General features: G+C 41.8%; 1 protein-coding gene across 7 annotated transcripts in view; it reads right to left on the reverse strand.

The window, feature by feature from the left end:
- FGGY (FGGY carbohydrate kinase domain containing) overlaps nucleotides 1-24,439 on the reverse strand; it is a 303,483-nt gene that overhangs the window by 118,575 nt on the left and 160,469 nt on the right. For 2 of the 7 annotated variants that reach the window (XM_088522434.1, XM_088522433.1), the window contains exons 3-5: nucleotides 11,587-11,696; nucleotides 3,364-3,576; nucleotides 1,501-1,612 (exon numbers count right to left, since the gene is read on the reverse strand). In XM_088522434.1, coding sequence (XP_088378560.1) covers nucleotides 1,501-1,612; nucleotides 3,364-3,576; nucleotides 11,587-11,696 — 435 coding nt within the window. Of the gene's footprint in view, nucleotides 1-1,500; nucleotides 1,613-3,363; nucleotides 3,577-11,586; nucleotides 11,741-14,876; nucleotides 14,982-24,439 lie in introns of those variants that run through there. The other 5 variants (XM_088522436.1, XM_088522437.1, XM_088522435.1 and 2 more) reach the window with 4 other exon arrangements.

A 24,439-nucleotide genomic window follows, 5' to 3' on the forward strand; every position in this document is an offset into this window, starting at 1 on the left:
TATTTTAAAATATATAAGAATCCTGTAAACACTTTGGTAATTATGAGAATTAAAAGCATAACAAAATCCAAGCATTTAATTATAAATTGAAACAAGCTCAATCAATCATTTTTATGGGAAGAACCACTCTAAATGCTTTCAGAAATACAATTTCATAGGGTAGTTTCTTGAAATGCTTTCATTTCGGAGGTGAAAGACAACAGCTTTGGCAAGTGCGCATAATATATCAGAAGAAGAAGAAAAGACTGTTTTATCTAGGTTTACCCCCAAAAGTCTTTCCAGGCAGGTGGAACAGTAATTCAGGAAACACTCCAGAGTCCTGTCTTGCTGAGTGCACAGCAAACTCAACCCCACAGCACAGTCACACTCATTATGAAGACAAGCCACAACCATGAGGAACACAAATATAACCAACATGGATTCAAATATAACCTCAAACTGTATGACTGCCTGAAACCAGACAAATACATGCCCATATCAGTGATACAGTATTCAACGTGTTCCTGGCTTTTTATTTATCATTTAACAACAATGTTGTATATTCTTCTTTTTTCTTTTCGCACATTTCCATTCTTTGCGATATCAGAGAATAGGAAATGAAAACTGAATTTGACTCAATCAACCAAAATAACCCCAGATATTGTAAGACATTGAACAGATAATCAGAGTATCTCATACTGAAAAATAGATATATTTATCCTGTCTAAATTTAGCAAAGAACATTCTGGGGGCAAAGTTTTGGGGGTTTGTTTGTTTTTTTAAGTCTGATAGGAGATGACAAATGTATCCGAGTACAGAAAGGGAATATCAACACAACAGAATTATGATTATGGCTATATAAGTACTGATCGAGTACAAAGTTCTTCCTAGGTGGAATTCTCTGAAAAAAGATATATAACTCAAATTTTTCTTGAGTCTTCTGAATTATTTACATAAAAATAATTAAAACTTGAAATTTGCAAAAACAGCCTGGTCTTTCAGCCTGGTCTTTTTCTAAAGTTTAGCTCTCCTAGACAAAGACAGGACACCAGTGTAATAAGATACATAAGCTGAACTTCTTGCCTGCAACTCCACAAAAACGTAAGCAGTTAGACTACACTAACACTGAATTTTTAACATTCCTTTAGCCAGTATGGATGGGCATTTACACACACAATAAAAGCAGTGATTAGTAAAGTCTGAGGGAGGAGAAAACACATAGAAAAGAAAAATGAGCATAGATTTTCTTTTAACTACCAGTCTGTCATGGGACGATAAATGACTTTGATCTTAGGATGTCAAATATTTAGCCAAGCAGTAAATGATTCCCATCTTAAAATTTCTTTTGCAGCAAAATTAAAAAATGAAAAAAAAAAATCTGTTCTTAACAAAAAATAGTTTCTGTCACCTTTATCTTCAAGATGCAACGCCATAACTTGGCATTGGTGGTGAAATTTTAAGTTCACTCATGTCAGTGGCAAAACATGTTCAGTAACATTAATTATTGTGTTGGAGTCCTACCTTCGCAGTTGACTGCCAAGGGTTGGAAGTGCTTATCCACAACAACGAGGGAGCACGTAGCATCGAAACCAAGCCCTCGAATGCGCCTGGCATCTACTCCACAGACAACTTTCTGTGAACACATTCAAAACACACTTGGATATAAATATATCCATAGATATGCAGGTCATGTGAACTAATGAGAAAAGAGAATGGGTCTAAGTTAGAATTGCAAACACAAACTCCAAACTTCCTGAGATTCAGTATACTCAAAAAAAACTCAGTCTGCATGTTAATCAAAAATCAAACCAAATTACCCTAATTCTTTGGTTTTCAAAACTGTATTCAAAGCTCCATGAAAAGTTCTTTAATAGCTTTTTTGTCTGATTAGCCACAGCTCTGGATAAAAAGCATGAAGTACAAGTACTGTACAATAAACATTGCTAATTTTCTGCTACCTTTATTTTCTTCATTTTCTAAAAGCTCTGAGCTGAGATGGATGTGAAACACGGACACGGGTTTAAGGCCAAGTGTTTCCTTGGGTTATTTCATGCAATCCGTGCACAGTATTAAAGCACTTATCTTGTGGAATTGCTTTGGCAAAATCATTCCACTGGTTTATTTTGTCTTGCCACAGTGAAAGGTTGCAGAAAATAAATTTCTATAAAATTTATACCTGCTACAGGTTCTGTAGCAGCAGCATTATCTCTGCAATACACATATTTCTAAAAACTCTGCTATCAAGAGTTCGGAGAAGATGCTTTTAGAAAATATTAAAAGGAAAATAGCCTGTCCAAAAGCTCTGGACTTTGTGTCTTCCAGAAGCACTGAAAGAAAAAAGCACTGCACTCGCATAAATTTAGGGCCAACTCGGGTTGTGAAACACCTAAGGAGAAATGCAGTGATAAATTGCTACTTCTCAGCAACAATAAGATTATCATTATTTTAATTAGACTTGCCACGATGCCAGCCTCTTACAGGCTCTTTAAAGCTTTAGTTCCAGAGACCGTAGCTTACTGCTTAAATGAAAAAGGCTACATTTAAAGAGACCCAGAACAAGAACAATTCTCAAAGAGAAAAATTAAATAAACAGAATAAAAGACTGGCTCTGCTTTAATACCTAGCTTCCTTATCATCCCTTTCACTCCCCTCTTTTCCTTCCCTCCCCCTCACCTCTTGTCTCCTTCATCTCAGGGCACTTTTTGCAGAGCCAAGCTCATTAATGTTTGAAAAGGCTGATCAATAACGAGAGAATGGGTGAACTGTCCATCTGTAAATTACCAGGCATCTCATGAATATTTAAAGAACCAACCTGGGAACATGGAGCGGGCTGTGGCTTTATTACGAAGGATGAAACGGCCTCCATGTACACTGCCAACCAAGGTCACTAATTTACTTTTACCACCAGGATCTGCAGGTAGATCTTTGTACCAAGGGGTACAAAAAGACAGATTTTCCCTCATAGTAAGGTTTATTTCAACCTATTTTTATGCTTGATACTACCCACAGATATATGCAATTGATTTTGATCTTATAACACTGGGCAGGCAACTTAAGGAGGACCACAAGCGGCCTTATATGAGACACCATCCTCAAAACAGACTACGATCTGTCTAAAATAGATCCTACTTTTTGACTCCACAGCTATAGCTTCTTTCACAGCTTGGGGCATCCTGCAACCCCTCTGGTCTTCATCTCCTTACCAAAAAAACAGACATCGATAGCCTGTATCAACCATTTTCCAAAAGTGTTGTTAAGGCACAAGGATATACCATGAACAGAAGCAAATGGAAGTCATCGTCCAGTGACTGGAAGACTTAAACCTTTCAAAACTTGAAGTGCTGCCTGTGACACCCTTCCTTGGTGCTCTGTGTTTTCACATACCTTTGTGACTGAGCAACAAGCAGCCCATATGTCAGAAGAAGATTGTTCATAGTGATCTGTTTGGGGTTCCCAAATTTGGATTGGCTGATCTGCATGTGCCACTACTGTCCCAAATTCATCTACCAAAGCCGCACGAACACTTGCCGATCCAACATCAATTCCAACGTAGTAATTTACTGGAACCTGCTTCTCACTGTGCATTTTTACTAAAACCTGTAGGGAAAAAAGAGAGGGAGGAAATAGCTGCTTTAAAAACACACAGATAAAATGATTGATGATGATGAAAAGTGCTGAAGAGGACAATGCAGATACTGTTTAGGCACTTTGCTTGATAACTTTTGCTGAAAGTCTTCACACAACATTTTAAATTCATCTGCCTTTCCAAGTCTTGCACTAGTTGTGCTGTTTTTTTGTCAAACTTTTGCATTTAAGTGGCACAGAAGTTCCTGAAAAGCGAACTGTGAATTTGCATATAATACACATGCTATAAAACTCATGCAATCAGTGAAGGCACTCAGCAGTGGTCACACAGTTTCATGTCTGAACAAAGCGAAAAAGAGGGAGGGAGAAATGAAAGCATATAGTTCCAAAAGCAACAGGAACTGGGAGCTGGCATCTTGCAGGGAAGAGAAAGCCCAATCCAGAGACTCCTGGGTTTTCCTGACTTTTGGCAGGTGCAGGAGCTGCTGATCCCTGGCAAGCTGGATTCACCTCTGGACAAAACAGCAGCAGCTCCTGCTCAGGAAGCAAGTAGCTTCAGCACCAGAGATGCCATTGCCACAGCACAAAGAAATTCAACTCTTGAAGTAGCGAGGAGTGAGACATGCCTGGCTTGCTGAACCCCAAACTCAATACGAATGAAGAGCCAAGAGCTGATGCCTCTCACAGAGCCAACAGCTAATAAGTGGCATCTTACTTGCATATGATGCAGTAAGTCAGGCTGGATTTCTGCAGAAGTTTGCAGATATCCTCTCCCCCTAAGGAGTTGCATGATACTGATAATTAAAATAACTAAGTGACCATTCAGCATAGACCACTTATTACCCAATTTTGAGCCTTGCAAATTAAAAAAGAGTGCTTAGCTTGTCTAGAGAGCTTTTAATGAGCTATTCTCCTTCATTCCACACAATTTTAAAGATTGAGAAAGAGAATTGCTGAAAATGTTTTGAGTTAAGACAACATTCGAGGAAATCTCCGTCTCTGACAACATAAAAGAATAAAGTGAGATTAAGTTACCTGATTAAATTATTCACAATCAATTGCTTGCTTCGCTACATTACATTTTAATAGATGATGATTACCATAGTGGCAAAATCATTGTACTTAATTTCTTGGATTTTAAAGAGATTTTCTCAGATTTTAAGACTAAATGCTAGTCTTAATTAATGACTAAGATTTACATTTTCATCCATCTGGGAGAATGCTAAGAGCTGATACAAAGTATTTGACAGGCCAGATAAGCACCAGACTTGGTGCTTATCTGATATCTGAATCTCTAGCAGACTTCTGAAACAAAAACATGGACTGGTTATTTATTTTCTGATTTCCAGTAAATGAACTGATGAACTATAATTTTATAAATACACAGTATTTACAGAGCAGCAAAATGGCTATACCTAAAAAACAGCCGATCTTTCCTAGAGAAGTGACCTGGCTTACTTTGTATGTGGAAGACAGGCTGTTCAGAGGGAAGGACATGGGCAAAGGGGGTGAGGTTTGGAAAGTAATACTCAGCACAACACTACAATTATTCACATTACTCACAACACAGAAAACTGCAGTACCCATCTGCCTACCAATAGCTGACCATCCAGGTAAATTCTACCCAGTTCTGGAAGCAATGGTTTTAGCTTTTGTTTTTTGTTTTCTTTAATGAAGCATCTCGAGTAGAGGTCTAGATCTATCCCTGGGTTATCGGTTTGAACACAGTGCTGTTACAACACGGTGGCTATTCACCTTGGTGGTTTGCTTGCAACCACTGCTGTTGATAAGGCATTACAAATTCATTATTACTGAGGTCCAGAGGGTGCAGATGGAATAATTAAAAAATGCAGATCCCCACCTCGGAATGCGAGCACAGGACTGGATAATAACTAAGCAATGTAACAGCTGAGTTACGCTGTTCTGAGCACAAGTGAAATTTTGGGCCAAGCCAACATCTTGGCTAAAGAAAACTATCTAGTCTTCCCCTTCCCTTATCCTTTTATATGGTTTGTGGAAATCTGGTTAGTCCACGGGGTTCCTTAATCACAACCTGCACTATAGTATCATTTTGTTTGCCTGAATCCATCGTATCTCTGTTCCAGGTCTGCCCAGCACCAGCACAAGGGAACACGGGGCCATCAGAGAAGCTCGAAGCTGCTCCACACAAACCCAAGACAGGGATCACGCACTGTTCTGCAGGCACCAGGGTCACTGAAGGAAGCTGTACAGATTGTTAGTTATTAATAATATCGGAGACTAGAAAACCAAAGCTGAAGAGCACATTGCAGTACCAGCAATGGGAAAAACAGCTACCGGGTTCAGCACACTGATCCTACCCAAGTAGATTAGGTGCAATGCACGCTCGTCTGCCCAAGTGCTGAGCAATCGGCTAAAAATATGGCCTGTCGTGAGTCTAATCCCTCGGCAGACTGGCAAGAAAGCTGGCTTTATTTTTCGGTCTTGCCTCTATGACCTGGTCAGACTAACAAAGGTTAATGCCTCTGTGACAGGACAGGTTTCCTGATACCAGTGATTAATACTACCTCACGGGCTGGGGATACTTAGAGCGCACTGCATTAGCTCTCGGCTGTAGAGAGACTTGTACAACACTCTTTTCAACAAATGATGTTCATGTTGTAATTTTGCACTCGATTTCCTCACACGAAGTTTAGCAGTCTGGCTGCAGATGCTGCTAGCTACTTGCTAGAAATTTTACTGTGAAGAAATTGCACAAAATAAACTGTTCCTGATATTATCTCATGAATTTCCCTCTTTCTCCCAGTTTGGCACTGCTCCTAACTGCTGACTCATAAAAAGAAGAGAATAAACCACAAGTCTCTAAGCAGATTTTTCTTCTCTTTCCCCTTTCCCTCCTCTTTTTTCACATAGAGGAGTGTTCTTACTTGCTTTTCACAGAATACAGATAGGAAAGGGATTGCTTTACATCCTGCCTCCCTCTCACACACAGAGTATTATTCTAAATTTTTATTTCTCTTCCCTGTATGGCAGCCTTGATTTCAGCCCATTAATGTGTTTTTGCCACTTTGAGAGCAAATTTAACAGATGTTAGAGAATTAAGCTCATAGTACCTCCTACTCAGCACTTGAAATTATGGCTTCGCACTGCTCCTTCCCACAAACATTTGAAACCTGGAACCCAATCAACCCATATAATGTTTGCTTTCTGTTTTTCTTCCTTACAAAGCAACTAGGATGTGCACGGAAGCATGGACAGACTTCACAGGAAGCAAAGTTTGTTTATGTGCCCATGCAGTATATGCCACTCTATGAATATCCACTATTTTATTTCTGCAAATTGTTTGACAGCTAGCAAGGAACAGTTAAGTGACAGAATCCAAAACCAAGAACTACAAACCCATTGAAACTGCTCTTTCTCCGAGTAAGGCTCAGCTATATTTACAAATCCATACTTCAATATCTTATAGAAACATGCTAGAAGTAAATATTCTTCACTTCTTCAAGCATAGCAAAAGCCCTCTGAGTTACTGAGGCTGTTCAAAGTCTAATGTCTCTGCAACAGGATATGATTTGCTTGCAAAACCATCACTTGATGTCAAGGGTTTTTCTGGAACACCAGTCACTTGGGATTTCACCTACTTGTCAACTGAATCCACACGAAAACACTGTAGCACCAATTAAAGACTCTACCTAAGAGCAATTCTTGAGAAACTGGGAACTCAACAGTAAGGTTTGTGGAAAATATGTAGCCAAAGTACCTTATTATGAGTTTAAGGATGGATGTTGTCATTCATTTTTGTTTATAAAAAGGTCCTTTGGTACAGGAGAAGACTGAAAATCAGAGATGAGACTCTTCATCGAGTCCAGAGCTGGAAGAAGGTTTCAGTACAAACTTCCTGTCTTGGAATCCTGTCACCAGTTCCCTGCCATGTCCAAGAAATAATATTTTGTTTTGTATTTTGCATTTACTGGGTTCAAAGCCTCTGCAATGAATACAATTATGGGAAAAGCAGTAAACCACAGTCAGTTCTTAAGGAACAGTATTCCTAAATATTCCTCAAAACATTCTATGCGTGGATGATGCATACATATGCCTTTCCAAGCAGTGGATAAAACCACTACCCTATCCACTCCGGGTTATCTAAATTCCGAAGCTATTTTTTGTTGCTGTTTTACGTCTTCTTTCTCAATTAAGCAGGGATATAGGGAGACTGGTCTATGACAGCACCTTTGTCAGCCACAGCAGGAACAGATGATGATGCCTCTGCATTTTGACAGACCAAGCAGTGACACAGTATCTGACAGAGTGGGTAGAGTCCTGCAGCCATGAAAAGAGTCCCCAGAACTTAACACAGCTCTGCCTGTCAGCTGCAGGATTAGAGCCTCATATTTGCATGTTATTATTTGGACTTGTAAGCAGAAGGAGGAAAGAGAAAAACACATTTAAAAAGACACATCGAGCTTGACCATGTTATTCCATGACTTTAGCAGCTAAGACAGAACAAGAAGCCAAAATTTCCTCCGAGCACTAACACGGCAATTGCCTCTTCCTTTGCAATTCGCAGCAGGGACAGAATGGCTTTTCAAACAGGCATTTATGATCAAAGGCCTGCAGCATATGATAAATATTTATATGGTCCATTAAATAATAGTCTGTATAAATATTATTCAAAATGTGTGTGCTGAAAACCACAGACTTCCCAGTTTACCCTTAAACTAATGGTGTATTTTTCCCACATTGGCAAAGAAAAAAAAAGGGGGGGGGGATGTCATTTGCAAAATGATTTATTTTTTTTTTAAAAAAAAGGACAAAAATCCTTAACACTGTTTAATTTAAAAGGAAGAACTACGCAATGAGATGACTGTTTCATTACAACTTCTAAACCAGTTTGCCTTACCTTGCTCGGTGGTTATCACATTGCCAGGACATACCTTTCTGTTAAGGCTACAGAGCAAGAAGGCTGCACGCTCGCATGCAGGCAGGCTCAGGCTCAGCAGATATATTTATCAGCTGCCAGCATAGATTGTGTGGTAGTGTATGCTTAAGTCCGGGGAATTATGAAGGACTGACACGTCTGTTTTAAACTTTGATCTTTGGAACGCTGCAGGCTGCCCAGACCCAGAGATCATGGATAAACAGGGTGTTTTTAGTAGTGCAGCTGTGCTTTTCTGCAGATTACCAGGAAAAAGATTAACGGGGCATCAAATTAGGCTTCATAATCTTAATATGAAATGATCTAAATCTGTTAAATAAAAGCTACTTGTCAATCGTAGAAAGGAGACAAAATGAAAGAAGCATTTGGGGCATTACATAGGAAATGGAGCACTTTGTTGGCTTTTTAGTTAATAAATCAACAAAAACGGTAGTAGAGTAGCAATCTCTTCTTGAAGACATTGAACTCCTCTTTCAGGATCTTCAATTCCTGTTTGGATGTCAGGAGACAAAGAACGTGCATGTCTGTGTGGGAGAGTGCGAGCAGATGGGGAATTCTAATGCTGTGTTGAAAAGCAGCACTAATATAGAATAATATCCTTAAATGCCCAAGGGACCAAGCTTTAACTATCAACAAGCATTTCTTTTTACAGCTATCCAAAAGCAAACAAAACAAAAACAGGGAACAAAAGCACACCTCATCTCCTCTTTTCCCCTCCCAAAACAAAAATATATACAACGCGTGAGATCTCTGAGACTTCATGAGGCCAATGTCAGCAATAACAAAAATGGAATAAATAGATACAAGCTAGGGAAAGTATGCTACTCACTGTTGTCTTAACCAAAAACCAAACACATGTAGCTAGTTTCATCCAATTTCTGGTAAACTCTGTGGAGTTTTTTTCACATTTTAAAACAAGTCACATGCATATAATGGAAGAGACCCCAATGCAGTAGTAGAACAGGACTGCCCACTCCCAGCTGCATAACGCATACATTGTTCAAACAAAACTTCATAACACTGTCCCAATAGATCCCACCAAAGGGCTGAAAATATTCCATTATTTTCCACTGTTTATCTCCTTTTCTCTCTATAAATTATTCACTATCTACCAATACTCTTATTATATCTTTCCGTACCTTTTTTCCTCCTCTCAGTATCCAAGACAAAGCCATTTCCTTTCGCCCTTTCATTCTACCTTTTGCATTTTAAGTATTTTCTGGACAAACTGCTTCTACCTGCATTTACATAAAGAAGGGCATATCCTGGCCTAACCTGGTGTAACTAAGTTCAGAATCACTTTTCTAAAGCCATTCTGAAACAGGCACCATCAACATCACGTTAAGTCACTTGAAACAATAGACGAGCAACACACAAGTTGAAAAGCTACAATGACTAAAGCAAATTATGCTATGAAATGAGATCCAAAGAATGATTTATTCTCAGCTTCTACTGCCTACACAGAAATCTCACTCATGAGCAGCAGAAAGATGTCAGCATGACCGCTGTCAACAAACACCACACTCTTTTCAATGTGTAACAGATTTGTTGTTGCTTTTCTTTATAATCTGCTCTAGAAGAAAACTGTACTAAAATAGAAAATTGTGCCCTTCTCCTAGTTCCTCTCTCAAACTAACCCTGGCAAAGAAAGTCCATACTACTGCTGATCAAGCAAGAGCAATTGCATCCTGCACCTTGACTGAAGGAATGAGCACAGCTTCACTGGGCAAGATGAAAGGTCCAATTAACACAGCATCCTGCCACTAAGAGCAGAAGCCACAAGAAAGGCCTAAACTTGTGCTTTTCACAGCCACAGCCCCTCAGCTTCCAGCTAACTATAGCAGAGGCACTTCCTGACCCACGAATCGTATCTTTACGATTAACAGACCATGAAAGCTTTTTCCTCTCTGAGCTTGTGCTCTTTCTCAATCCAGGGAAACTTCTGCAGCTACAAAATGCTACTGCAATGAGTTACAAAGTTTTAATCACACGCTGTTACCAAAAGGTCCTTTTGCTTGGTCTGAACCTGCTGCCTGCAAGCTTCGTTTGATGCTCCAAAGGGATGTTCCTAAGCCAGGAGGGACATTAAGCACTTGTTCCATATTTACCTTTTCCACACATACATGTTTATACTGGCTCCGGAATGCACATCACAGCTACCTAGAGAGCGTGCGTGATGAATTCAGCTCTTATTTTAAGGTAACCAAAAAGTCCGTTTTCTGCCCTCACTGGACGACCTGTTCACCAATGTGGCAGCAACAAGCAGCATGTAATGAGTGCAAGACAGCTGGGAGTGAGATAACACCTGGCCAAGAGTATAGATACTGCTCAAGATGCTCACTGCAGAACAGTAACGTTTTAGTGTTAACTGACAGGAATATAAAGCTGTCAAACACAGAGGTGGCTACGGAAAGCTCGAGATTTCCAATTTTCTTAACTCCAAGTAATTCCCAACGCATCTGCCCTCAAAGGGTATTGAAACGAAGGAAAGCAGGAGCTCCTCACAGGTCAGACGTGGTCCCAAGAGGCCAAAGCCAGGCTAGTTCTCTCAGTGCAAGGCTGCAAAGGTGAAAGAGTAAGTCCTGCTTCTTTCCCTGGGTAGAACTATGCCCTGTAAAAGAAATGAATTCAGTTTCATCCCTACTACGCTGCTTGTTTAACACAAGAACAGCAGGAAACAGCTGCAGACAAGATCTTTCAGGAAAAAGGAAGGTTCAGCCACATGAACATGCAAAATGGAGCTGAGAAGACACAAGTTGCTGAGATATCCAACAGCTCCAGCTCCACCTGGGGCCATGCTGTCCCTGCTTGGACTGGATCAGCATTTCCAAAGCAGGGGTGATCCTGACTGCAGTCAGTGGCAAAACTCCAGTCGATATTAATAGTTCAGTATTAGACTCTCACTACTTGTGAGCATCACAGGTGCACTCGCAGCTCTGCAGGATTTTGACTGCTTGCCATAACCTGCAATTTGTCAAACAGAGGAAACGTTGCTCAGTCTATGCCAAGACACAGTTCTCACTTGGGAAAACCTAAGGGAATCGACTGAAGAATTAAGAGTTGCACCCATTCTTCTCCACACAGTGAAAACTATAATCGGTGCAAACCCATGCACACAGGTCTGTTCTCTCCTTCAACAGTGCAGTCGCGTGCATCCCTGTAAGCTGCGAGCTGGCAATCAGACTTACCCAAATGACACCGCAGTGTGCTTGAAGCTCTGGAAGAGGATGGCATTGTGTTTGCATTGACACAGGAGAAAAAAAAAAAAAAAAAAAACCTGAATATTGCATACATTCTAGCTCCAACACAGGAAGTAACAGCCTCCAAAATTACTGATATTTGCACCCATGATTGATTATTAAAGTAATACTAAGCAATTCAAATTCATTATTCATATATCTCTATCATTGTAACCTAACCCATGCTGGACAACTAGAATAATATCAGTTCACTGGAGGTAAAAGAGAAGCAGATTCCTGAATTGTGACCCCTACAGTAATGTTTACTCTCTTCTATATTATGGTGGAAATGGAGAAAAATGAAGTAAACATACCCCTGACACAACAGTGTCAATAAAAAAAAATGGCTAATTTATAAAATATATTAAATTTACTTAAAATATTATATAAATACATATAGCAATGCAGTCTAAAGGACTTGATTACAGTTCACACAACCATACACACACCAACTTTCAACTGGAGGAAAGCAGCCTTGACATTATGAGCTTCAGTGCAGGATACATAGATTTACCTGGTACCCTTGGCAAATAAACTACACTTCCACAGCTAGCAAATTGGTCAGCTTGAGCTTACTGCTGCTGCTCCATCTGTAATCACATCTGCAGATTGCAGTGCCACAACCAGGATGAATTTGGCTTTAGCTGTATGATTTCACATCAGTAGATCAGTATAAAAATAATTTGTTCTGAGTTCACAGTTCTGTGAAATGACAAAACATCAAAATTAGCATTTTGGCTGAAATCCATTGCATTTCCCATCAAGGCTTACACATCTAAGCAACATCTGAACCAACTGTCCATAATTACCCCTGGCAGATACTGGAACACTCAGGCCGGCAGTAGATGCAACAGTGAAATCAATGTTTTAAAAAGTGCTCTAAACCACTTCTTTTGAGATACTCAGCCCAGAAGCAAATATGTGTCTATACAATAGCCAATTCCAAAGTTTACTACGCAGTATTTGTTCAGTCTTGCGTAGTAATAGCATGGAAAGAGTGACAGCCTGAGTAATCTGTAATTTTTAAATTAAACATTTATTTGGATTGCAATTCCAAATACACTAGCCCTGAAGTTCCTGTCACAATCACTTAAGAAGTGAGGTAGTATGTAAGGCTATGTTAAAAGCAACACATACTCCACACACAAGCAGATATCTAGATGCACCATACATGTGTAACCTGTCTACATCTCTCTCTTTTTTCAGAGAAAGAAGAATCACCTCTGCTTATCCAACATGGTGTGGTGGTGTGGCCTTTTCCCGAAATATACAGGTTTCTGGATTTTTTTTTAATAAACACAAAATCTGCCTTCTTAATGATCTTTCCAGACCCGCAGTTTCAAAATCCCAAGGAGACAAGACCCAGAAGCTACCAGGCCAACACCTCTCCAGGAGTTCCCTTCAATGGCTTTCTCGCAGCGTCTCAGCAGATGGCTAGGGGAGCTTACAGGCTTCCTGCCTCAGATACATACAAATCACCATTTTTCAAACTTTATCTTACCATCAGTCTGAATACTTTCCCTTTGCACATGCAGATGCAGAGGGGAATCTCTGGGTAGCTCAAGACACCAACCAGTAGATACGGACAAGGCCCAAAGAACAGACATTTCGGTTCACAGAGATTTCCATTTGTAAAAGAATTTCAGAAACACCTGAAATCACCTTAGTGATTTCCACTAAGACCATGCCAATACTGTTGATTTTGCAAAACAGACACATGGATATTCCAAAGCAGGTACAAAGGAAAAATTTCTACTTGAATCATTAGGAAAATAAAACAAAATACGAAACAGGAACACAGAGGACAGCCATTCCAATCCTCTCCTGTAAGCCTGCCCATTCTCAGAAAACAGATCAACCTTTAACAGAATCAAAATCAAAAGGACACTTAAAGGAGGAATGGCTTAAGGGAAGAAAGTAGGCAGACTTATTAAGGAAGTAAAAGAAACAAAACAGATGAGAAGTCACGTTTGGGAAGAGGGTGATTTATTCCAGAGAACCAACATTTTCAAGTAAAAACTCAGGCAGTAGGGGACACAGCAGTGAGTAACAGAAGCCGGTGAGAACCCACATAAAGACTTCCCAGGGTAGCACTAGTTTAGTCTCTCCTGACACTGTAAATTTATTTCTGTCCCAATTCTTACAGCTGGGAACAGCTGTACCTACAAGAACTCTATTCCCCCTGCTCTCCTCTTTCATCCTCCTATTGCAGGCACCCTTCCAGAGAAAAGCAAAAAGAGTTTATTTTTTTAAAGCATGTTATCCCAGTATATAGTCATGTAGGAAAGGGGACCATCAATATTTAAGGTCACTTTAAAAATTCAGTATGTTTCAGTACTACACTTCCATACATCCAGTGCAAAGTTAATAGTAGCAAATTAAGTGAATAGCCTTTAAAAGGATTAGCAAACACATGAGGATGAGAAAACAGTTCTGAGACAACCACCGGATGAGAAAACAGTTCTGAGACAACCACCTTCAGAGTAACCTGCCTGTTTTTTTGCTCTCCAAGCCGCTCAGAGGTGAAAGCCCCTCTCCAGTCCTGGTATTGCCCTTAAGTGTGCTCCAGAATCCTTCCAGGTCCCCAATTCCTAACCAGTGTGGGGCACCCCATCAGCAGGGAGCACAGGCCTTAACGGGACGTTTGCTACGGAGCACGGGAGGATTAAGGCAGCATGGAAGGAGGGACGTGTCCCCTGTGCCTGCACCAGGTTACAGCACGCTGACATTCCCAGCTGCGCTTTGAGAAAACATCACCAAAAGCAAACTCGAGGCAGGGGACCCGGAGTACGAGTCCTCAGTGAGCCCGACAGCAGGGAGGTGGAAACCAGGCGCTAAACGACACGACCCGGGGCAACGCACCCTCCTCGCAGCGCCTGCCCTGAGGCGGCAGCGCCGGGCGCCTCCCTCGGGGCAACCGCCGGAAGGGGCGTTACGTCTCTGTAAAAGCACCACACTCTTAAATAAATCACGATATCATTTTTTTCCCTCACTCAGCGAGGAGTTTGCTGAACGCAGCCGCGTTTTGAACACGCAGCAGGGGAGGGCCCGTTGGCCGTACGGCCGCGACCGTTACTCGCCCCAACGGCCGGCGGCGCCGCGGCCGTTACTCGCCCCAACGGCGAGGCGGGGAGCCCGCCGGGGGCCGACTCACTTACTTGTCCGCACCGAAACACTATGTAGGAGGCGGAGCGGGACGGGGAAACCGCGCTTTTCCTGACAGGGCAATTTCCCGGCGGCGGCGGCTGCCGGGAAGCCCGCGGTCCCGCCGCGCTTGCGCCTCCCGCCTGCCCGCCCTCGTGCGCGGGCGGGAAGGGAAAGGAAGGGAAGGAAGGGAAAGAAGGGGGGAAGGGGAGAGGCGAGGCGGCCGCGCCGCCCCCGCGCGCCTTTGAAGGCGGCCCGGGCCGGTGCCGGCATCTGGTTCGCATTTGGGGGCCCGCGTGTGGAGCTGCGCCCTGAGCTCTCCCTCCCTCTCCTTTTTTTTTTTTTTTTTTTTTTTTTTTTTTTTTTTTTTTTTTTTTTTTCTTCTAAGGCTCTGCTGTGTGTTACAGGCATTGCTGTCAAGCTGCACTGCCCTGGAAAGCGGGAGCGTGTGCACTGTGCCCTGTCAGGAATTTCGACCGAAACGCGCAGCTTTGCCTCGGAAGGGGAGTCATATTTCTCCTTTATTTAAAGCCAAAATAAAGGAGATGAGAACGAGGAAGGGAGGGTTGGTACATTGTGTGAGAGGAGATGTTGCTAAAGTCGTAATTCTCCTGTACAGCTGCCTTAGCTTCCTCACAAGACAGCCAAAACTTAGGGGTTGGCGGAGGCATTTTGCTTTTAAGCAATGCAGAAAGCCACGCTGGGAGCCAAGGGGAGGGTAAACATGGGGGAAGGAACAGAAAACTGCTTCCGAACTGAGGGCGACCCAGGAGGCGCATCACCCACCTTGACCCGTAAATACGTTACACCTTCCTAAATAAATAAATCAAGCCTGGGAGCATCGAGTTGAGTTTTGTGCATGACATTGAGAGTTTTACCTAAGAAAAAGCTTTAAAATTCCTGGCGTGAGGAATAAGCGCGGGGTTAATTGTGTGCGAGAGGCCTGAGAGCAGCCGTGTGAGGAGCACCGAGAAGCCTCTTGCTCACGATGCCCGTGCGTGTCGCAAGGAAGAGGGATCCATCCCCAAATTCTCTCCGTATCCCCTCCATCTACAAGGAATGCTTGTAACGGCTTGCAGCGTTTCCAGACTCTTGCCGTTTTTGGCCCTCGCAGAAGGTTTGCAAGAACAACCTTGCTCAGGGAAAGATGAGTGTTGTCTCGTGGTTAGAGCGCAGGGTTAGTGGTCAGGAGCTGTGGGTTCTCTTCCAGCTTTGCCACTGAATCATTTTGAAACCTTTGCTAGTCACTTCATATTAGAACCAGTTAGTAATTTTCCGTTTGGAACTATTTTCTGAGAGAAAACATCTTCTATAGAACTCAAATCTGCATGAAGATCAACTTTCCATTGGGAAAGCCTTGGGAAGAGCATTTGACCCACACTGAAATATTTGGGGTTTTCATGTACGAGCCCTATTTTTTTGCTTTGAACTGACAGCTTTTTAAAAAACGCCACCCTCCCGACTGTAATTTGCAGTTAGTGCATTCGCTGCACGCACTGCGGGAGCCTGTGCCCTCTCGCTGCCCTCGGGGACGCGTGCGAGGCGCCCGCACCTCCTGTGGCGCGGTGCAGATTTGAGTCTCGCCGGGCGATGGGATCGTGGTCTGAGTCAGATCAGCCCAGGCCTGTGGGCACCTGGCCTAGGGGAAAAGTAGCAGCAGAAAGCTACTAGTCTTGTGAAGGAGATGGGTCACTGAAAGTGTAATGTCCAGAGACACAAACAGACTGTTCATGCTAGTTCAGGAATCCAAAGCAACCTACTGTGGCTGGGGACATGCCCAAAAGTTTTGGTCAACTGAAAAGCAGGAAAATGAAACCCAGCAAGATGGACCTGAATATCCTGCTTTCTCAAAGAAAATGTGCCAACCCTTTCATAAATACACTGAGCTTCTGAGTATAGCTCTTGCCCCCGCGCCCCTTGCTCCTGCCCCCTCCTGTCTTCACTGTTTTCTTCCAGAATCCCATTCTTTTGCTCATTAAAAATTAATCTTGTGATTTCTGTACTCAATATATTCATAGCCTAAAAAAAGCTATAAAAGACACTCTTTTTTAATACAAATACTACTTGTTCTCTCCCATGGTGTATTTATAGACACCATTTAAATCCTTTCTTAGCTTTTGTTTAGCTAAATTAAACTTGTGAACCATTTACATTTTCTCTCATAACATCAAATCTTGGATTACCTAATAAAGTTCCCACTTGTTTCAGTCAGAATTCATCTTTGCTGAACGTGGGTGATCTTAGCCCAAGATAATGCATGATGTTCTGAAAGATATCCTGCTGGTACAATGGCAAGAATAATTCCCTACGCACCTTTTTGGTTACAGGCAGGGTTCAAATTTGCCTTTTTCACAGCTAAATCACACAATTCGGTGTGATTTATCCAGCTGTTTTTGCGCAAAATATATAGCAAAAAAATAATAATAATTACTTGCCTATATCTTTTGTTATACATTATTACATTGCATTGCACCTCTTTAGCACTCACGTGTTTTCTTTCCAAAAAGGGTGACAAATGCAAATATTTTCAAGAACTGTTCCAGGATGTCCACTTTCCAGAGCTGAAGTCCTGAAATGGCACATTTTTTTGGATTACTGAAAGTTTAGTTTATCATATATTCATATGATCACATTACGATTAATTCATTACTCCTTTGAAATATTCTGAAAGATGAGGGTTAGGAGGTGTTATAATTAGTGCAGAATAATGATGATTAATTTATGTTTCACATCAAATGTAGGAAGAGCAGACATGTGCAGTGCATCTTCTATAACTTCAAAATCTATCTATAAACTTGAAAATATATTGTATGTATGTTACCTTAAGTGAAACACACAATTGTTTTTCTGTTTGAAATATTTCTGTTAGTTGTAGTTTTGCTTCAGTGATTGGTACAAATAACCTTCCCCTTTCCCAAGATTCTGGACAGATTCTCTTAAAACATAGCCTTTTGCCTTTTCATTACAGAGTAACTCATGAAAATTCCATTTTAAATGTGCTTTCTGAGGCAGGAACATCCTCTTTTTTTCCATCATTAACAAAAGCCCGTATTTCAAGCTGGAGGGGTACAGCTTCAGGTAGTGTAAATCAGCATTGCTCTGATATGGCCTGTAGTCCTTTCTACCAGTATTGTAGAACAATTTAGTGTTTTTAGATGACAGTTGGCATCTTTGAAATATTCTCTTTTGCAGAACTAGACTAGATGTGACACTTGCTGGAGAAGAATTCCTACATAAATCTGTCTGAAAAGACTCACTTAATCATATTACTTCACTAGCAGTGGTGACCTTTGGAGGCCAAAGTCCAGACAGGTTGAGAAATGGAACATGAGTACATAAAGGTGACAATTCCATTAACTGCAATCAGAGAGGGAGGTGAATGGTGAGATAAAGATAAATGACTTATTCTATAAAGAGAAGAAAGTGTGTGAAGGGGAAAGGGAGAGAACGAAAATTCTCCAGCCTTGTCATGGAACTAAAGGTCCAATCCTGATCCACTGAAATCAATGCTGAGATCTCTGACTACCGGATCCCAGGCTGGGCTGAATGTTGGTGTGAACTGTCATTCCAGGAGCACACACGTACACAAACACTTCCCCCACTAGAAACCTACAGGCAGAATGTCTCAATAAATTGTCATCTTAGCCTGTTCCTCTTTTCCATGTTTCCCACTTACCTGTACTGTGAGGAAAACCTCCACCTAAAACCAATACATTTAGCAAAATAAAAAAAGCATATAAGGAAATTGTTTTATTATAGAAGTAGATCTGTAAACAAACCAGATCCTTGATGTTCAAGAACTCCACTGAGCTATTGATTATCATGACAGTTGAAGGAAAGAAAGGATTTACAAAGGGTCATGTCAAATATGTTTGCTTAGGTGCTTATACAACCACCTGAGGTAGTTCCAATCTCATTTTAAGAAGCAGGATAATACAGGGATTGGGAATTGAAGCTGGGGAATAATCTGGATAAAATGCTTCGTTAGCTCAGAGCTGTTACATGAAAATGGGGTAAAGGGAAGTAAAACCAACTGACTTCTATGTAAAGGCAACTAGGGAATTTTGAGTGGAAATCTAAACACTCTGAGGAATGTACCACAGGAAGAAAAGGAAATATCCTTTGGGGGATTTTTTTTTTAAAATGGAGATATTAAGTTACTCATAGGTAAGCAGCCAAAAAGGGAAATCCCTGTTTTATGCAGCTGTAAATATAGCTAGAAAAATAATTTGGAGCTCATCTATTTGTGACCCAATGCTCAGATTTTGGGTAGCTCACCTTTGAAGCCTGAAGCCCAAGCCAAAAAACCAACAAGGCTACAATATTCCAGACTCCAGCAAACTTCCAGAGTCTTGCACAGGGCCTGTTCCTGCCTGTGCTCTTGGCCAGGTACCAATGTCCTTGGGGGATTCAGCCTTCCCAAACGGCCCCTTCAGACCGTGCTGCTCTCCCGTCCTAGCTCCGTAGGCAGGATGTTTTCTGACTGCGACACCAACAGTGGAGCATTGCAGAGAGCTCAGGGATTTTTCTTTTGGAACCGCAGGGCCAAAGCTGTAAGAGAAGTTCAGTGACACCATGTGATTCTAGTGGGAAAATAGGATGACTTTGTTGCCATACAGTGATACACAGATGGAAAATGTGCATGACTTACCACCTCTATCAACTCCCCTTCTGTGGTGCGAAGGCTGAAAATTCTGGCTTAAAGTCATGTTTTCATCAACTTGCTCCCCTCTTGGAAGACTGCCCGATCTCCACAGCTTGGAAGAAGGGGAAGACCCCCCTGAAAGTGCTCAGGAAAGAAGCCCACTGCTGCATCGGAGCAGAGGCAGCGCTTCAGAGTCTTTGCACACATTTGTTGCTGTAATCATTTGTGCTGCCAGTGTGAGGATTTGCTTCCCTGAGCACAAGTGAGTAACTCTGAGGCCTCAGACGTATGATCTGTAGCACTCGGCAAGGACATATCCTTATCTGACCCTCTACACGCTTCAAGAAGATGTGACTTACCCTGTATGCTCAGTGCATTCAGCAACCCGTCACTCACCCACCCGAGCTCTGGTTTAGTGCATTCTCTCTGTGAACACACAGGACAGGCCCCATGCAACATTCCCATATCTCTGTGCACAGTAATAATATAAAAATCTTTATTTAACTTTGATACCGAAGCATTTGCTGGGATCACTGATGTCGGGGCCAAACACCATGGTGTAGCGAGGACCAGGTGCTCTACCCAGAGCCAGCAAGTGAGAGCAGATCCCAAGCCACAGACAACTCGTGTCCTCACTGAGCAGGAGCAGAGCTGCTGCCCGCGGCCCCTGCGAGGCTGGTTTGTCAGGAACAGCTTCCATGGTCATTCTGTGGCAAAATCCAGATGTGCAAAATTGGGAAATCACAATCTGTAGAGGAGCTGGAAGTGAATTTCACAAGCCAAGCTGTGAAAATCTGTTGAACTCTTTAAATTTCACAATATCTTGCCTCTCGTGAAAAATAATTACTAGAGTTAAGTATTTTCCTGTAACGTCTTTCAAGCTTTTTCCGTAGAATATGGCTGGCTACGAAGTAGTAGTTCATTACAGTGGTGACGTATCATATAGTAATGTCAGAATCCAGGCAGCCTGGAGAGGGTTGATGAAGTCGCTGACACATTTCAAGCAGCCTGTCCTGTCTGTCCCCACAACTGGGGCTTGCTACAAAGGCAGGTCGTACTTTGCCCTCTAAATTCACCAACTAGTGAACACAGCCAGAAAAGTCGAAGTACCATAAGCATCTGCAAATCTGTAAGAAATGCAACTGCCTGCTCTGGGTAGGATTGTTAGCTAAAATCTGTACTGCTGTAAACAATACACAGCCCTTCTCCTAAAATCATTGCAAAATGTACAAGTGACGTTCTAAAACCAGCCCTATAATCCTTTAAAATCTTAAATTCAACAGGGGCTCAATCAAGTACATAAAAAGAAGCTTGTAGCCACCTGCAAATCATAGACAAATAAACCAGAGAGCATTAGAAACAGGAATAAAATCACCATATATGTAGCTAGTTCCTATAGCGGTTCCATTTTCAGGCTCTGTATACAACCCAAAACAAATTGTCTGTTTATAATTAAAATACAATATTGCTTCCAAAAGTCTTGTCTCTAGGGAGATAATTTTATACCACCGGACAGATTCAGCTCTGGTGTAATATTTCTGATTTTCGTGGAATTACACCGCTAAAGAATTTGGCCCCACGTCTTACCCACACTGATGCAATTCAGGATTTAAGGGACAGTTACGGGGTTTCCTCCTAACTCAGGCCAAGTTTCTGGAACAAGGAAAGTCTGTAAAAGAAACAGTTGGAGGGATGTTTTCGTCTGGCATTTAGGAACATTCAGTTGTTGGAAAATGTCACTGAATTTATTTTGTACATCTTGCACGTTAGAACTTCTTGCTTTTTCTCCTTTCCTTACAGATACATTATCAGTAGGTGGTCACAGAAAAACAGGATAATCCCCAGAGAAATGTAATGAAACAATTACAGACAGCTGTGAGTAGAAAGACGTTTGTGGATTCAGTAAGTTTGGCTTCATCTTTGTTATTCAAATCTATTTTCCAAATTTAATACATTGCCTGGGCTCGTAATATGAGATTACCAGAATCTCTGACTCTGAGAAAAATAAAAGAGGTTAATTTGAGAGTATTTTAAGTAACTTTGAATGTTTGGGGCCTGGCTGATGTCTCTCTTGTGATAGTGCTTTGGATTCGTGCTTTGCATGACGGATGGAAGTTACGACCCACGCACCGATGCTGCGCTGAAAACCGCAACCTGGGGCAGAAGCAGTGAAAACGAAGGGCTGCACTTCCAGGCCTCTCCCGGGCTCACCTGCGCTCTCCTGAAAATGAAGCAGCTTCGGAGTTACTGCCGGGCCCCGAGGTCACGGCCCAGAGAACGGGAGTTTCCTGAGCTCTTCCCGCCAGGGCTGCGCGTACCGGGCACCGGGAAGGGGGCTGCGACCGGCGAGACGGGAATGGCTCTGAGCACGGGCACGGAGCTCCCTCCCTGCACAGCTGTGCGCAGCACATGCCTATGGTATTACTTAAGGCTTCCTAGGAAAACCAAGGTACCAGCAGTGTTTCAATACAGTACCTGAACCAAAACTATGGGAATATTAATTTGAGCTTGGGTCGAAAGGGAAGAAGGATACAACAGCAGCAGTGAATTGGTATAGATCCCATCAAAATCTCCTTTAGACTGTGGACTTGATATGAAACAGAATATGGGAAACGATGGTAAATATCACAGAAACAGCACAGGTACATTTGAAATTTCCTACAAGCATTTTTATACTGATCTGACAATTTGTTTTAAAGCAAATGGAGCAACTGCTATCAGTAATTTAAAATATATGCATAAATATATGTACAAAAGTTAAACAGTCTTCTGGCATACAAGGCAGCTGCAGATTCAGTGTGAAGCACAGGCAGCAGAAGGAAACTGCTTTAAGCATTCTTTAAAATCACATTCCAGATGCTAACCTTTGAATTTTACAGTTTTTCTTTCTGAAGCAAAGCTAAAATTACACCACAGGTTTCCTGAGCTTTTCAATTCATTGACACTTTTGAGAAACTGAAAGTGAAATAAAAAGCTCAGACAACACAAATCAGAAATACTGTACTATTTTCTGCCATTTGTATTAGCTACAGCAAGGAAGTTTTGTTATGAAGTCAGATAAAATTTTCAGGAAAGAAATCAACTGCCACTATTTTTTTAAGGGTATTTTCTGCCTGATTATTTTCAATAGTAGAATACACGACTCCAGTTATGTAAGTCTACCTTCAAGGATTTGCCAGGATCATCTTTGTGACTGTGTAATCATTTGTGCTGCCGGTGTGTGGATCTGCAGGCCCCCACGTTGCTGCTGGGCACACGGGGCCGTTCAGACGCCCCCAGGCTGGTGTCAGTGTTTTGGGAGGGAGGCCAGAGCGGTCTGCACCCTCTGTAAGTGCTCTGTAAATCCATCTTCGTACAAATTCAAAACCAGAAAACAACTGCTGGCAGAAAGACGTTTAAATATCCTATATCCCTAGCAATCTGGAATATAATTGTGCACCATGCTCTTTGTGCTTTTTTTTTTAATCTACTGATGTGATCCTTCATTTGCGTCTTTTGTTGCCCTCAAAGAGAGAGATGCTTTAGCTCTGTCCACTCTTATTCATGTGTATATTCTCCTACCTTATCTCAAATTCCCCCCAAATTCTTAAACTTACCCCTGAAGAACTGGAGGGAGAGAGGAGAAGCTTTGATTGAACTAAGCAAGCTATTCAGATCCCTACCTCATCCTTTTCACCCTGCTACTATGGTCACTCTAACCACCTAGGACCGTGCTTTAAGTTTAGTCAGTTTTTCTCTCCTTACCTGATTGCTTTCCAATCAGCTAGCAGCTACAAGTTTCATCCGAAGCTATTTTGTCTTTTTTTTTTTTTTGCCTTAAAAACGACAATCCAGAACTAATTCAGCATTGAGCTTTAGAAGAAGATCAGCTTGATATGGGACCAAAAAATCTGTTACACTTGCTTTGCTTTAGTATCCTAGTGAAGGGAAAGAAATCCCAGATATATCCATGGATGCTACTGTTTATCATCCTTTAAGAAGGTATATTTTCTAAATTAGCTCTGTGATACTTGTGCCACTGGGTTTCTAAAACTGGCACCAGTACCAAAATCTGAGCAACTTTGGATTTTGAGCCAAGTATTATGTTCCCTTTTAAGAGAAAAGACCTCCAGAATTAAGACTTCAGATGTTCCATCTTGAGCTGGAGAACTATTTTCCAAACTGCTGTCTGTATTGGGCTTAAAACCACAACTGAATGAACACAAAAGAGGAAGCCTAATATTCAGCAGGTTAAATATATCCAGGCTCTTGGGTTTTCTTCACAGCAGAAAATATTTGCAATTTGGTATTGCAAGCATTTCCCTTCCCACTGGAAGGTTAATTTATCATAGAGCAACGTATTCCTCCATTCCTCATTGCTCTCAGACAGCCTTGCAGTCTTGCAGGGTTGTTGCTGCGTTAACTTGTTCTCAACCAGAAGAAAACCCAAGTGTCACCAGTGGTGAGGGCTGTCATTGCAAAATTGTGCTGTCTTCCATCACGACTATTTATTAAGAGCATCAATCCAGAGGTTATGAGTAACACAAAGGATATCAGTGATAGATTTGGCCTTTTAATCACGGTCTTTTCAAGGTAATCTGTATTTTAGTAGTGGTCTAGCAGTGTTATCTCCATTTGTAGCCCGTTGCCGTATTTATTCCCTATGACCTTGCGACAGCAACACAGAGCCCTGTGACCCTGAAGGCTGCCGGCCGCAATTCCTCCACGCACGGCTTCCAGCACCGCATCCCAGGCACTTCCAGCTTGTTTAGACTGCAAAAAAACCACCTGGGTTCTCCGAGTTGTGTAATGATGTTCTCGCTACGCCCACTCCATGTCCTTAATATTGGGTAGCAAGAAACTAGGGGACAAAACAAACAATAACTTTTGGTTTCCAGGGTCCCAAAGCTGTGAACTCCAGCTCTGTGAGGGTATCTGCTCTTTGACGCTACT

This window comes from Tinamus guttatus, unplaced genomic scaffold (assembly GCF_059628265.1).
Source record: "Tinamus guttatus ecotype Peru unplaced genomic scaffold, ASM5962826v1 Tinamus_guttatus_pri_ptg000153l, whole genome shotgun sequence".
Classification (NCBI taxonomy): domain Eukaryota; kingdom Metazoa; phylum Chordata; class Aves; order Tinamiformes; family Tinamidae; genus Tinamus; species Tinamus guttatus.